The sequence below is a fragment of the Rhinoraja longicauda genome, chromosome 42, assembly GCF_053455715.1.
Source record: "Rhinoraja longicauda isolate Sanriku21f chromosome 42, sRhiLon1.1, whole genome shotgun sequence".
In the NCBI taxonomy this organism is placed as follows: domain Eukaryota; kingdom Metazoa; phylum Chordata; class Chondrichthyes; order Rajiformes; family Arhynchobatidae; genus Rhinoraja; species Rhinoraja longicauda.
The window spans coordinates 3632601-3646225 of NC_135994.1; the positions used below are offsets into that span (position 1 = coordinate 3632601).

General features: G+C 43.8%; 2 protein-coding genes across 15 annotated transcripts in view; both read right to left on the reverse strand.

The window, feature by feature from the left end:
* The window catches only part of LOC144612039 (5'-AMP-activated protein kinase subunit gamma-1-like), a 52082-nt gene extending 49128 nt beyond the window's left edge, over positions 1-2954 (reverse strand). For both annotated transcript variants that reach the window (XM_078431517.1, XM_078431516.1), the window contains exon 1: positions 2767-2954. Coding sequence is in view for 1 of the 2 variants with exons in the window: in XM_078431516.1 (XP_078287642.1) it covers positions 2767-2784 (18 nt within the window). In the remaining variant the exon portion in view is untranslated. The remainder of the gene's footprint in view (positions 1-2766) is intronic.
* A 5848-nt stretch (positions 2955-8802) lies between these two features.
* The window catches only part of kmt2d (lysine (K)-specific methyltransferase 2D), a 144865-nt gene continuing 140042 nt past the window's right edge, over positions 8803-13625 (reverse strand). For 12 of the 13 annotated variants that reach the window (XM_078431613.1, XM_078431623.1, XM_078431612.1 and 9 more), the window contains one exon: positions 8803-12319. In XM_078431613.1, the coding sequence (XP_078287739.1) occupies positions 12227-12319 (93 nt within the window). In that variant the 3' untranslated portion in view covers positions 8803-12226. The remainder of the gene's footprint in view (positions 12320-13625) is intronic. The other variant, XM_078431617.1, reaches the window with a different exon arrangement.

The window sequence follows — 13625 nt, forward strand, 5'->3', positions numbered from 1 at the left end:
CTTGCGGGGACTGTGCGGGTCGGTCGGGGACGAGCTGTCTGTCCGTGGGCGTGGGGAAGAGAGTGGAAGTTTTGTTGCCTCCATCACAGTGAGGGGGTGTTTGGAGTCACTGTGATGGACGTTTGTGTTGGGGTTATGTGTCTTGTGTTCTTTTTTGTATGACTGCTATGTAGTTTCGTTCGGTACCTCGGTACCGAATGACAAATAAAGCTCTGTTATACTGTTATACTGTTATTATACTGTTATCATTGGCACGGTCTCAATCCGTCATTCAGTGCGAGGATGTGAAGCAAATAATACAGGATGTGACAAGTGACGTGCCGGGTAGGCATCATCAGTGCTGGGAACTCTGCTTTTTTAAAAACAATTCACATAAAGGACTTGCGGAAAGAGACTGAAAGCACAGTTGTTAAATTTGCAGATGACGCAAAAAATATGCAGGAAAGTACATTGTGAAGTGGAGGTAAGGAGTCTACTAAGGAATAGAGGACGAATAAGCGAGTGGACAAAGTACTGGAAAATAGAGCAAGTTGTTTGCTCTATTTGAGGGGATTTGAGTATAGGAGCAGGGAGGTTCTGCTGCAGTTGTACAGGGCATTGGTGAGACCACACCTGGAGTATTGCGTACAGTTTTGGTCACCTAATCTGAGGAAAGACATTCTTGCCATAGAGGGAGTACAGAGAAGGTTCACCAGATTGATTCCTGGGATGGCAGGACTTTCATATGAAGAAAGACTGGATAGACTCGGCTTGTACTCGCTGGAATTTAGAAGATTGAGGGGGGATCTTATAGAAACTTACAAAATTCTTAAGGGGTTGGACAGGCTCGATGCAGGAAGATTGTTCCCGATGTTGGGGAAGTCCAGAACAAGGGGTCACAGTTTAAGGATAAGGGGGAAGTCTTTTAGGACCGAGATGAGAAAATTTATTTGTGGCCCTTGTGGCTAAAGGGATCAGGGGGTATGGAGAGAAGGCAGGTATGGGATACTGAGTTGGATGATCAGCCATGATCATATTGAATGGCTCGAAGGGCCAAATGGCCTACTCCTGCACCTATTTTCTATGTTTCTATGTTGTTTACAGCAGATTTCAGGCGGACAAATGAAGCATTAAACCATGTCAAATTTCCAAGCGTAATCTTTTTACGCTGCAATACATTCTAATTTTTACGACAGTTGCATTTGCTTGGACTGTATTTGATAGGAACAATTACACACACACAACATAATAAGTTGAAGTAACTCCAATCTGTACGAAGAATCAAAAGAAATCCTTCACCATCTCTGGGAGGTACAAATGTATATGAAAGCTGCACCATTCACTTTGCAACATCTGAAAACAATTAGGCACCTGATACACTGCTCATGTTATTGACATTAGTTATGTTCAGCTGGATCATCTCTAGCACAGTAATGTAGTACACCAAATCCCACCACCCACCATTGTAGAGTAACCTTGTGTGACGCCTGTCAAATCCATTGTGAAAATCCAAATGTCTACATCTATTGGTTGTCTCTTCTACTTACAACTACAAATAACAAACTTGTCACAACAATTCTTCCTTTCAAAAATCCACACCACTATGCCCCATCATATTGTGATTTTTCTCCCCACCACCATGTTAAAACAGCCCCAATAACAGATTCTAGACTTTTCCCCCGCCACCCATGTAGTTACTTATTAGTTGGGTTGTAAGCTACCCAAGCGGAGAATATGTGGTTCTCCAGAGATGCTGCCTGACCTGCTGAGTTACTCCAGCACTTTGTGTCTTTTTTTGCAAACCAGCATTTCCAGTTCCTTGTTTCTACTCCAACATGTTGTGTTTTTTTACTTAAGATTCCAGCATCTACAGTTCCTTGCGTCTCCATTCCGATGAAGGGTCTTTGACCATATATGTTAACTGTTTCTCTCTCCACGGATGCTGCCTGACCTCCGTGGCCAACACTTTGTGTTTTTACCCTTCATCCGAAGTTCATCAGGTTATTGACCTGAAACCTTAAGGTGGTTGATGGTCAGCTTGAACTCAGTGGGACAAAGGATTCGTTTCCATGCTTCATCTCTAAACGTTAACCCATATTTTACCAAGATGTTCTACACACAAGTGAATGCTTTAATCTCACTATTCATCCAGGTAATGTGTTTTGGACTGTTGTGCAAGAGGCCACAAAGAACTATTCATTCCTTTCTCACACGAAACAGCCACTATTATACAGCCCATGGATATTATATCATCTCTGGGTGCAAATGTGTTTTGTTGAGACAGGCTAACAAAAAAATGGGCCATTTTACCTGTCAAATAAGTAAAAGCATCAACTAACATTGTTTCCTGATGTAGCCAAATCAAATGTAGGAAAGTCAAGTTCAGATCCATCCTACTCAAAACATGAGCACTGGAACTTTAAATAATCCTGCGGGTTTGATAAACTGTTTTACAATTTAATAAAAAGCGCACACACAACTCCAGATGCTGCCTGTCCCGCTGGGTTACTCCAGCATTTTGTGTGTATCTTCCGTGTAAACTCGCATCTGCAGTTCCTTCCTACACAACATATGGAACCAGGTTCAAAATCCCAACTGGGTGCAATGCATTGCATGCACTTAGTCATCACACGGTCGGGTGATTTGTCCCACGCCGATGGGTGCGATTGGAAATGTTTTGCAACCCTGAGGTGACAGAACAAGGTCGCGCCCACCACAGCGCCTGCCAGACCACAAGGCAAGGAGACCCTCTCCCCCGGCACCAGCCCTCCCCGCATCCAAACGTACCGCTTCCATTGCCAACATGGCTCCTCCGATCCGCGTCTCTACGCCTCCTGACGAGCTGGGTCGATTCTTCTCATGAACTCCCCTCAGGACTTTCAGCTCCCGCCTCGCATCCACGGCGCACCAGCGCTTCCGGTCCGCGCCCGCGGCAACAACAAGAGGCAGCGGGCAGCGGGCAAGATGGCCGTGGCCTCCACTGCCGACTGCCCGCCCCGCTCTCCGGCAGCGCCACCTGCAGGCTCACACAAGCAGGAGGAACCAGCCGCCGAATCCGGTTGCTCAGGCTCTCTCCACACCTCTCTCCTTCTCTCCACACCTCTCTCTCCTTCTCTCCACACCTCTCTCTCCTTCTCTCCACACCTCTCTTCTTCTCTCCACAGATGCTGCTTCATTTGCTCAGTAATTCTTGCATCCACAGCTGGGTTTGTGAGAATATTGAGATCATTCAAAAAAAAATTAGATTTAGAGATACAGCGCGGAAACAGGCCCTTCGGCCCACCGAGTCCGCGCCGCCCAGCGATCCCCGCACATTAACACTATCCTACACACACTAGGGACAATTTTTACATTTACCCAGTCAATTAACCTACAAACCTGTACGTCTTTGGAGTCTGGGAGGAAACCGAAGATCTCAGAGAAAACCCACGCAGGTCACGGGGAGAACGTACAAACTCCGTACAGACGGTGCCCGTAGTCAGGATCGAACCTGAGTCTCCGGCGCTGCATTCGCTGTAAGGCAGCAACTCTACCGCTGCGCCACCTTGCCGACCATCTTAAGGGTGGCGCACCACTACCTGACAGCTCCAGAGACCCGGGTTCAATCCTGACCGCGGGTGCTGTCTGTGTGAAGTTTGTCCGTTCTCCCCGTGACCGCATGGGTTTCCTCCGGGTGCTCCGGTTTCCTGCCACATCCCAAAGACGTGCAGGTTTGTAGGTTAATCAGTTGCTGGAAATGTCCCCAGTGTGTGGGTCTGGATAAGATTAGATTCTGGGGGGAATTGATGGGAATGTGAAAGAAAATAGTCTATAGAGAATATTTGTGGAGAATGGTACTGATAGGATGCTCTGACAGCTGGCATGCATTCGATGGGTTGAACGGCCTTACACAGTGTTTGTGTGGAAAAACTTACCCTCAGGTCCCCTTTAAATATCCCCCGTCTCACCTTAAACCGACACTGACTAGTTTTAGACACTTCTACCACGAATGTTCAGCAGTGTAAGACCCTAAATTGTGGTATTTTCCCACAGAGCCTCACGTTGGCTGAACTGAGCCTCAGTGCGTCCCTCAGCATGTCAGCTTGCAGTCTGAATGGGGCCCGTCAGCAATATTCCCGGACTTCTGTTCAGCTACCATGCCCCACATCGAAGCATGTGCATCCGATTGCTGAAGAACAAACAGCAGTTCTTTTGAACACAACAATCTCTGGGTCAGTGCTGCTAATTCAGAAAAGAGTAGCAACCGGAATCATTTAATCTACCCATTTTTAATGACTTGTTTTGATTTATTAGGAAGCTTTCTTCCCACTTCCTGTTTAGCAGGTGGTATTTTCATCTTTTTCAAACTGTGATTTATTGCAGTTTCCTGAACATGAAATTTGCCCGCAGGCACAAAAGTTGCTCAACAGATGGAGAAAATCAACATTTGATATATTTAATGTGTAACTATTCTCCAATATTACTATTACCCAGAGGTTGCTGTTTTAAAATCAATTAGGAATGCAAACTTTGGGTTTTAAAGCCATGTATCACAGTACAAGTGTTTCTCACTGCTGATTTATATGGAATTTGATCCAAGAGTAAATTTAATAGTTGCAGGAAATGTAGTGGCAGACAATTGCATGTTGGAGACCTTTGAAATGAATGAAATTGAGAATACTTAAATGAAACTGTATACATTTTAAGACCACAATTTAACTGGTGTTAAATACTTATTAGCAATAGGAGACACATGAAACAGATGCTGGAATCCTGAGCAAAACACAAAGTGCTAGAGTAACTCAGCAAGTCAGGCAGCATCTGGGGAAGGAATGGATAGAATGAGTCTGAAGAAGTGACTCAACCCAAAACATCATTCCCTCCCCAGATGCTGCCTGACCCAGCGAGTTCCTCCAGCATTTTTGTGTTTTACTTGGGAGCAATTAAATGGTTCTCAGGCTGCAAGTCACCATCAACTTAGTTTTAGTTTAGTGATACAGCGCAGAAACTGGCCCTTTGGCCCACTGAGTCCGACCAGCGATCCCCGCACATTAACACAAACCTACACACACTAGGGGCCAATTTTACAAGTATACAAACCCAAGCCAATTAACCTACGTACATGTACATCTGTGGGAGGGAACCGAAGATCTCGGAGAAAACCCACGCAGGTCACGGGAAGAGCGTACAAACTCCGTACAGACAGCGCCCGCAGTCGGGATCGAACCCGGGTCTCCGGTGCTTCAAGCGCTGAAAGGCAGCAGCTCTACCACTGCGCCACCATGCACTCGTGTGTGTTCTTTTCAGGAAGTTCAGAGATTAAGGACATTGGATTGAATTGCTTTTCAATTCTAATTGGCCAGTTTTGAGAATGGGTTAATATAACTGTTTTACTGAAAGGGAACTCCATGCCCTACATCTAAGCATGTGCACTACATTGCTGAGCAACAAACCTCAGTTCATTTCAAATACATTTGAAAGAATTTACAAGGCTACGAGGGATGGCAGGGCATCAGGACAAATTGGGTTGCTCTTACATGGAGCCTGTAGCCTCATCGGGCCAAACTGGCTACTTCCATGCTATAACAATAGACAATAGGTGCAGGAGGCCATTCGGCCCTTCGAGCCAGCACCGCCATTCAATGTGATCATGGCTGATCATTCACAATCAGTACCCCGTTCCTGCCTTCTCCCCATACCCCCTGACTCCGCTATCCTTAAGAGCTCCATCTAGCTCTCTCTTGAATGCATTCAGAGAATTGGCCTCCATTGCTTTCTGAGGCAGAGAATTCCTCAGATTCACAACTCTCTGACTATCGCATAACCATGTGCGATAATAGAAGAATGGCTTTGAGGCTGCTCATTCTCAAAAAAAAATCAAACTTTCTGAGAATGTTCTGACATCTTTGTGAGTAGTTTGCAGTGGGAGTAGTTTAGTTCACAGAGATAGCGCGGAAACTGGCCCTTTGGCCCACTGAGTCCAACCAGCGATCCTCACACACTAATACTATCCTACACACACACTAGGGACAATATTACATATACACCAAGCCAATTGATCGACAAACCTGTACGTCTTTGGAGTGTGGGAGGAAACCGAAGATCCAGGAGAAAACTCACGCAGGTCACGGGGAGAATGTACAAACTAAGGACTGAACATGGGTCTCTGGCAGTGTAAGGCTTTGCCACCGTGCTGCACTTTGCTTTGCCAGAATGAAGCATGGATTAGTTAATAACACTCTCCTTTGAATCAGAAAGGAGATTCAGGTTTGAGTTCGAGTTTAGTTTATTGTCACGTGTACCGAGGTACAGTGAAAAGCTTTTGTTGTGTGCTAACCAGTCTGAGGAAAGACAATATTTGATTACAATCGGGCTATTCAGTGTACAGATACATGATAAAGGGAATAACATGAATAACATTTAGTGCAAGATGAAGTCCAGTAAAGCCCGATCAAAAATAATCCAAGGGCCTCCACTGAGGTAGATAGGTCAGGATTGCTCTCTAGTTGTTGGTAGGATGGTTCAGTTGCCTGATAACAGCTTGCACTCTGTGCACCTTCCAATTCAAGTGCAGGATCGACAAGTTGCCACAATGGTTCTTACGCAGATACATCTCTCAAAAACAACACCAATGAGTTAATAAGACGGATTAATTTGGCAAATAAATGTTACTCAGGCCATCGTTGTGGGAAAGTACATTAAAATCTTGTAGAAAATGCTATTATATTTTGCGCTTCAAGTTTCTCGTACATTCCGAATTACACTTGATATTTAAGATTTGCCACAGGGCTTTATTTGTTTCAACATGGGGGTGGTGAACCGCCTTCTCAGACTGCTTCAGGCCGTTTGGTGACTTGCTCCCACAGTGATGTTGGGCGGGGTTCCAGGCTTTGGACAATACCCCAGTAAAGATATTTCAGTCAGGATATTGTGGGACTTGGAGAGGAATGTGCAGGGATGGTGTTCCCATGTACCTGTTACTCTTGTGTGTCTTGGTGGTAGAGATTGTGAAATGGGAGTCCCCCACATTGCATCATAAACATGGTGCACACTGCAGCCATTGTGTGCCAGTGCTGAAGGGAATGAATGCTTTGGGTGCTTTCATCCAAATCATTTACACAAATATGCTTTTTAATTCCCCCCCCCCGATGTTTTTTGCTTAATGACATTTCAGTGAATAGATTTTAGCGGCAGCTAAAATTATGCACAGCACAAAAATATCTTTTGATTGCATTTGTAAAAGGCCATATGGGTAACTCAAAGTTTACATTGAAGGAGGATTTAGACAGAGACTTGGAGGCAAGGATCAGAAGGATAGTCCTATTGAGTTAAATGGGATTAGTGTAGATGGGCAAAATGGTCAGCACTGAAGCGGTGGGGTGAAGGGGCTGTTTTTGTCAAAGATAGACACAACATGCTGGGGTAACTCAGTGGAACAGGCGTCCCTGCATAGAAGGAATGGGTGATGTTTCTGGTCGACACCAATCTTCAGATTGTTTTTGTGCTGTGTTAGTCTTGCTTGTGTTAGTTTTGTAATAACACAACTATCAAGCAGTGTGTTCCGATTCCTTATTTATATTTTAGTTTACTTTACCCGTCAAAAAGGTAATGATCCAGCTTTGTTTTATGTAACCTTTATAAGGAATTTATTGCCACACGACATTGCAGTCAAGGTTTCAGAGCAAGGAGAAAAGATAAAGTTGTGCTCCTGCCCAGATACAAGGCAGCTGTGTGCCAGTGTTCTTTTCCAGTCCTGCGGATTCCTTATGTTGAAGGCAAAATCTGCATTGCATGCAACTCAAAAGCGACATCAATAAGCTCTGATCGGCTGCAAGCTCAAATTTGCCACAGCCAGAATGCAGCATCTGGTTTGTACTGAAGCTTCTGTCAAATGTAGTCATGCAGTATGGAAGCTGGCCCTTCCGTAATACTTGTCTATGCCAACAAAGATACCCATCTAAGTTAGTCCCATTTTACTGCGCTCGCTCCATATCCCCATGAACTTTTCCCATTCACATACCTGTCCACATGTCTTATAAGTGTTTTGTTACCTGGCTCAACCACTTCCGCTGGTATCCACCACCCTCTGCAAGTTGCCCCTCATTAAATATTTCCCCTCTCACCTTAACCCATGCCCTCTACTTTTCAATTCCCCAAACCTGGAAAAAAGACTGCATTTACCCTATCCCACTCATGATTTTATGAGATCAGATCATCCCACAGCCTCCTACACTCCATGCCTGCCCAACCTCTTCCTATTAGTCCCTCCAGTCCTGGTAACAACTTCTGCCCTCTTTCCAGCATTGGGACATCTTTCCTATAACATGGCGACCAAAACTGATTGAAGTATCAGCCTCAACCACCATCTTATTCAACTGCAACAATGACAGAACCTAAATACACAATATGCCCTGAATGCTGAAGGGCAGCACGCCCATAGCTTTCTTCACCGCTGTCTACCTGTGATGCCACTATCAGGGGACCATGCATTTGTACTCCAAGGTCCCTCTATTTAACCGCTCACTATGAAAGTCCTACCCTGGTTTGACTTACCCAAAGATGACCCTGTTATCCTTCAGGCTGCGCTTCAGCATTGCAGTTAAGAGCCCAGCCAATGTCCTGCAATTTCCCAGCACTTGCATTGGTAAATCTGCCCACTGATCTGTGTCAGGTTAGAGCTGATGCAGGTAAGCGGCTCCATTCATTTCAAAACAGATGGAAAAGGGGAAAAAGAATTCAGGTAATTTAAATCAAACTAGGTATCAAATTGAATATTTTAATTTCATTTTTATTTTTTGAACAATTGCAAATGGAAGCATCTTTGCGATTTACAATCAATCAGCTAGGAGCCAGCTTCAGAGACTGAATTGCCAGTGAATAACCTGCTGCAAGTTTAGCTGGTAGGTGAACACCAAGTGCATAGCATCCTGATCTCGGCCAATGTATCCACCATCAATACTAAATACCACTAAGGAAATTGTTCACATGACAACTAATCTCAAGAGTCCATTCACCACTCAAAAGAGATTGTCCCTTGAAATGTATTTAGTGTTGGCTGGGTTAGCAAACCACACATTACCCAACTGGACTAGAATCAGGTTCAGATCCCGAATCCAGAAATTAAAATTGTTTCTGTGGAAAATAATTCAAGTGGTGAGAAAAGTCTTTGGTGCCACTGCTAGGTTGTTATTCCAAGACAGAAACATTCGCCGTGAATAGTTGCAAGAGTCTATTCTCCAAAAAAACAAAACAAATCCTTACAAATAATTTTATATCATCGTTTCCTCCTTAACTCTTTGCAATCACATAACTGTATTGATGCTTTTATGAAGGAGTTATCACAGATAGATAATCAAGACATTTAAGTGGTGTGACATATGGAAATATTATAATAAACAAGCACAATAAAACTAAAACTCTTCAATATGGATGCTTCACTGTGGCAAACTAACATCTCATGATAACTTGAGACCAATAAATGTAATCCAAGGATGTTTTTATTTCAAACAATTTTAATGCAGTAAATTCACCTCTGTAGGAACAATGTCCCTATTTATCATACAGTAATGCAAAGATGCTACATTTTGTATTTAAAAAAGGTTTGTACAATCTAGCCAACATGATCATAAACGGTCTCTACATGTACCAGGGATGTACAGAATAAGCTTATTCCTGCAGGAGATTTAATACATAGAGCAAGAAACATCTTGGCTCTTTTGACATAAATTATATACAATTCAACTTATGTTCAGTACAAAAAAAACATGCCACATACAATAAAAAAGGATAATTTTAATTCATTACCAGTGACAACATTTGCTGTACAGAATGCACACAACACAAACAAAAAAAACCCTTTCATATTCTAGAAGTTTATTTTGTCATTAAAAAATACTCAAATCTCTGCTTTTGTTTTTGCCCCAATTGCAAGGATAAAATGCACCACAAAATACCTAGCTCAGAGTGTAAACAGTATGAACAAGGCTTTACTGCAAACAGGACATCTTCATGTGTTAACTGAACACGTTCCAACAATACATTATGTGACTGCAACTTCCCCTGCTTCGGGAAGGAGGATCTCACAATGCATTTGGGCTCTGCGGACATCTTCAGTTAACATGAAAGAGCCCCATTCTTAAATTAGAATCTTCCATTAAAAGACACCCAGCTCCTATCAGTTGAAGAGGGGGTGAAATCAGCTTTTATTATAAAAACAGTAAAACACTGTAAGCTTAAATTTATCTAACATGATCTACATTACCTAGAATCTTCTCATTGCATGCTAATGTCTTCCCTGCTTCAATCCAACCAGCAGCTATTTTATATCACCAATACCAACCGTTCATTTGTACGAATGAGAATCTGATCCAGTGGTTTCTGCTTTGGAGATTTCTACAAGTTTTGTATTTACATTTTTACAGTTGCAGCGTGGAGAAGATGCAGTGGGGGAAGCAGCTTTCACGAATCGCGCCAATAAAAAAAAATCTCCCCCATCCAGACCTATCCTACTGTTCCGAATAAAATTCACACTTTTATATATATATTACAGGAACAAAACTACAGTAAAATGACTTGTGGAATCAAGTAGGTAAGAAATCCTTCAGTGCAAGTCTCCTCTGCAAGAGATTTCAGAGTTTGTGCGTTGAACCAAATGCCATAACAATTTGCCTGTTTGATGCTGACTGGCCAGGATCAAGGAGGCCTCAGACCAAGTCTTCTTTGTGCCACCTTCCTTATCACCATATTTTGCATTATTGATCAGCAACTGAGGACTTATAATTGATGTTATCCGTCCCCACTGTCCCCCTTGAAATCCCTCTGAATTATTCTAGCTTTAAAATAATACGAATTGCGTGATGGAAGAAATTCTCATCAATCATGAAAATACGTGTTGTCAGGTCGACAGCTTGAAAGGGATCGTCAAGATTCAGAATTGAAAGCTGGTCAATTTATTTTGATCCTTTGTTTTCAACTGACAGTTACAGATAGACCTTAACAGTGACAGTAATATTATCATGCCAGCCTCAGTGTCCCCATAAATGAAATTCACTTCCAGTAAATACCAACACAGAACCATTAAAACTGGTCCCAGTGAGACCTTACCAACGGGATTGTCTTTCAAAAAGTATCTTTTGCACATTTATTTTTGAATAACCGTGTGTAAAAGACTAACATTTCGTACATGGTCACTCAGATCGTATACACTGCAACCAACATGGATGGATGTTTTCATTTCTCTGTTTCCATCAAGCTACTTTGTTACTTTTTCCCCCCAAGATATTGGTCAAAAATTGAGTTTATTTCCTTTGAAATAAATAATCTGGTGATAACAACACACAAAAAGGGTATGTTACTTCAAAAATCAAAAGTTTTGAAGTAGTAATCAGCATTTTTTACAAACAAAATAAAAATATCCCACACTGATTCCCCAGGATACAATTCGGGCAAATAGTATGAGAAATCCGACATACTAATGCGGTTAAATTTATCACACCCAAGGGACACCATCTCTTTAAAACTCGAGTGTTTTTAGGAGTGCTGTTCATTACATTGCTGCCTTGGTTTCATAATCAATCCGCTCCCACAAAAGTGTTTATTTTACATCAACCCTGCAATATTCAAATATTCTTTAAAAAACTTAATGGATGAAAATGCAATTCCCTTTGACTTTGATATGTACCACACCTCTGTCTAACATCAGAGACCACTTCCAGCAGAGTTAGGAAAGATATAGAATTTTCAATCCCAGTCTTCCCTCCTTTGGCTGAATTTCATTAGAAATACAATCTTTCCTATAGATTAAGTCCCATCAGAAAAGGTCTGCACAGGTGAGAGATTCTCATTCTCATTCTCTCTCTCTCTCTCTCTCTCTCTCTCTCTCGCAGGAACTAGACAAAAGAAAATCCAGAGATTACATTCAGAAGCAACCCATAGACCTGGCAGAAAACGCAGTCACTGGCTGTGCATCGTAGTATCTTTGTACACCTGCTTAGTCCATTTGTTTTAGTAACTCATTGTTTGCTAAATTTTGTTAAAAGGTTCTGCACTTCTGAGCTTAACAAGATCACGACACGAACTCCCAACCACAGATATACTCCCAACATGGATCGCAGTAAATACTTCGTTGTGAACTGGTGAGAATTCTTCCCATCTTCATGGAGGAGGATCTGTCAGAACGATTTATCCAAGTATAGCAGATGTTGACCAGAGTTCTGAACCATCTGAAATTATTGTGAATTCTGAGTCAGCTAAACTTACTCTGAATGCCTTAGTTCATCCATTTTCTGCAGTTGAGAGCTCCACAATGGCATGGAATCTTGTGCTGATCATCTTCAAAATCAAACTTATAGTCATATGTCAACTGAAGGAAGAAAAGTAATTATTAATGCAGGAACTCTTAACTGAACAATCAACATTCAGAGTGTACACAAAGGAGAAGGCCAAATGGCTCCTCAGCCTGTTCTATCAATGAATAAGATTATGGCTGATTTGCTCTGCATTCTTGTCTATCTGTGGTAAGCAAGTGAATGAAAGGTTACCAAGTATCTACTTCCCTCCGTCTTAGAAATATTCTATTACCATTTCCACCAAATGGAAACAAAGGATGATATGCTGGATGAGGAGGCTAGTGGGTGAAGACCAAGGGAACTCTTTTGATGTTGTCTTTGGTGAGGGCAGGTGGTAGAGGAAGCAGACGGCTGGGGAAATGAGGAAATGCCAGCGAGGGCTCCATCAACCATGGCAGAGGGGAACCCACGTTTCCTGAAAAAGGATATTTCAGAAGTCCTGGAACGGAAAGCCTCACCTCGGCTTTGTCCTGCCCCTCCTCTCATCAAGCTTTCTTTCCTACCCCTCTACAATCAATTCGAAGAAGAGTCTCGACCCGAAACGTCACCTATCCATGTTCTCCAAGAGATTAGTGTGCAAACGTAGAGCACATGGTATTGGGGGTAGGGTATTGATATGGATAGAGAACTGATTGGCAGACAGGAAGCAAAGAGTAGGAATTAACGGGTCCTTTTCAGAATGGCAGGCAGTGACTAGTGGGGTGCCGCAAGGCTCGGTGCTGGGACCCCAGTTGTTTACAATATATTAACGATTTATACGAGGGAATTAAATGTAACATCTCTAAGTTTGCGGATGACACAAAGCTGGGTGACAGTGTGAGCTGCGAGGAGGATGCTATGAGGTTGCAGGGTGACTCGTGTCGGTGTTGGGATGGTTTTTGTTTTTGTTTTTTGGCTGTGTATGTGTGGGGGGTGTGGGGTGGGGTGGGGGAAACCTTTCTTTTTTAGGTCTCTTCCTCACGGCGCGGGGTGCGGCTCGGCCGCGGGGCCTTCCATCGCCCGCGGGGCCTTCCATCGCCCGCGGGGCCTTCCATCGCCCGGTGCGGCTCGGCCGCTGGACTTAACAGTGCCCGGTGCGGCTCGGCCGCGGGGGGCCTTCCATCGCCCGGCGCGGCTCGGCCGCGGGACTTTACATCGCTGGTGCGGCTCGGCCGCGGGACCTAACATCGCCCGGCGCGGCTCGGCCGCGGGACTTAGCAGCGCACGGTACGGCAGCGGGGCCTTCCATCGCCCGGCTCGGCCACGGGACGTTTCAGCACCCGGTGCGGCTCGGCCGCGGGGCCTTCAATCGCCCGGCTCGGGGACTTTGCGGGTCGGTCG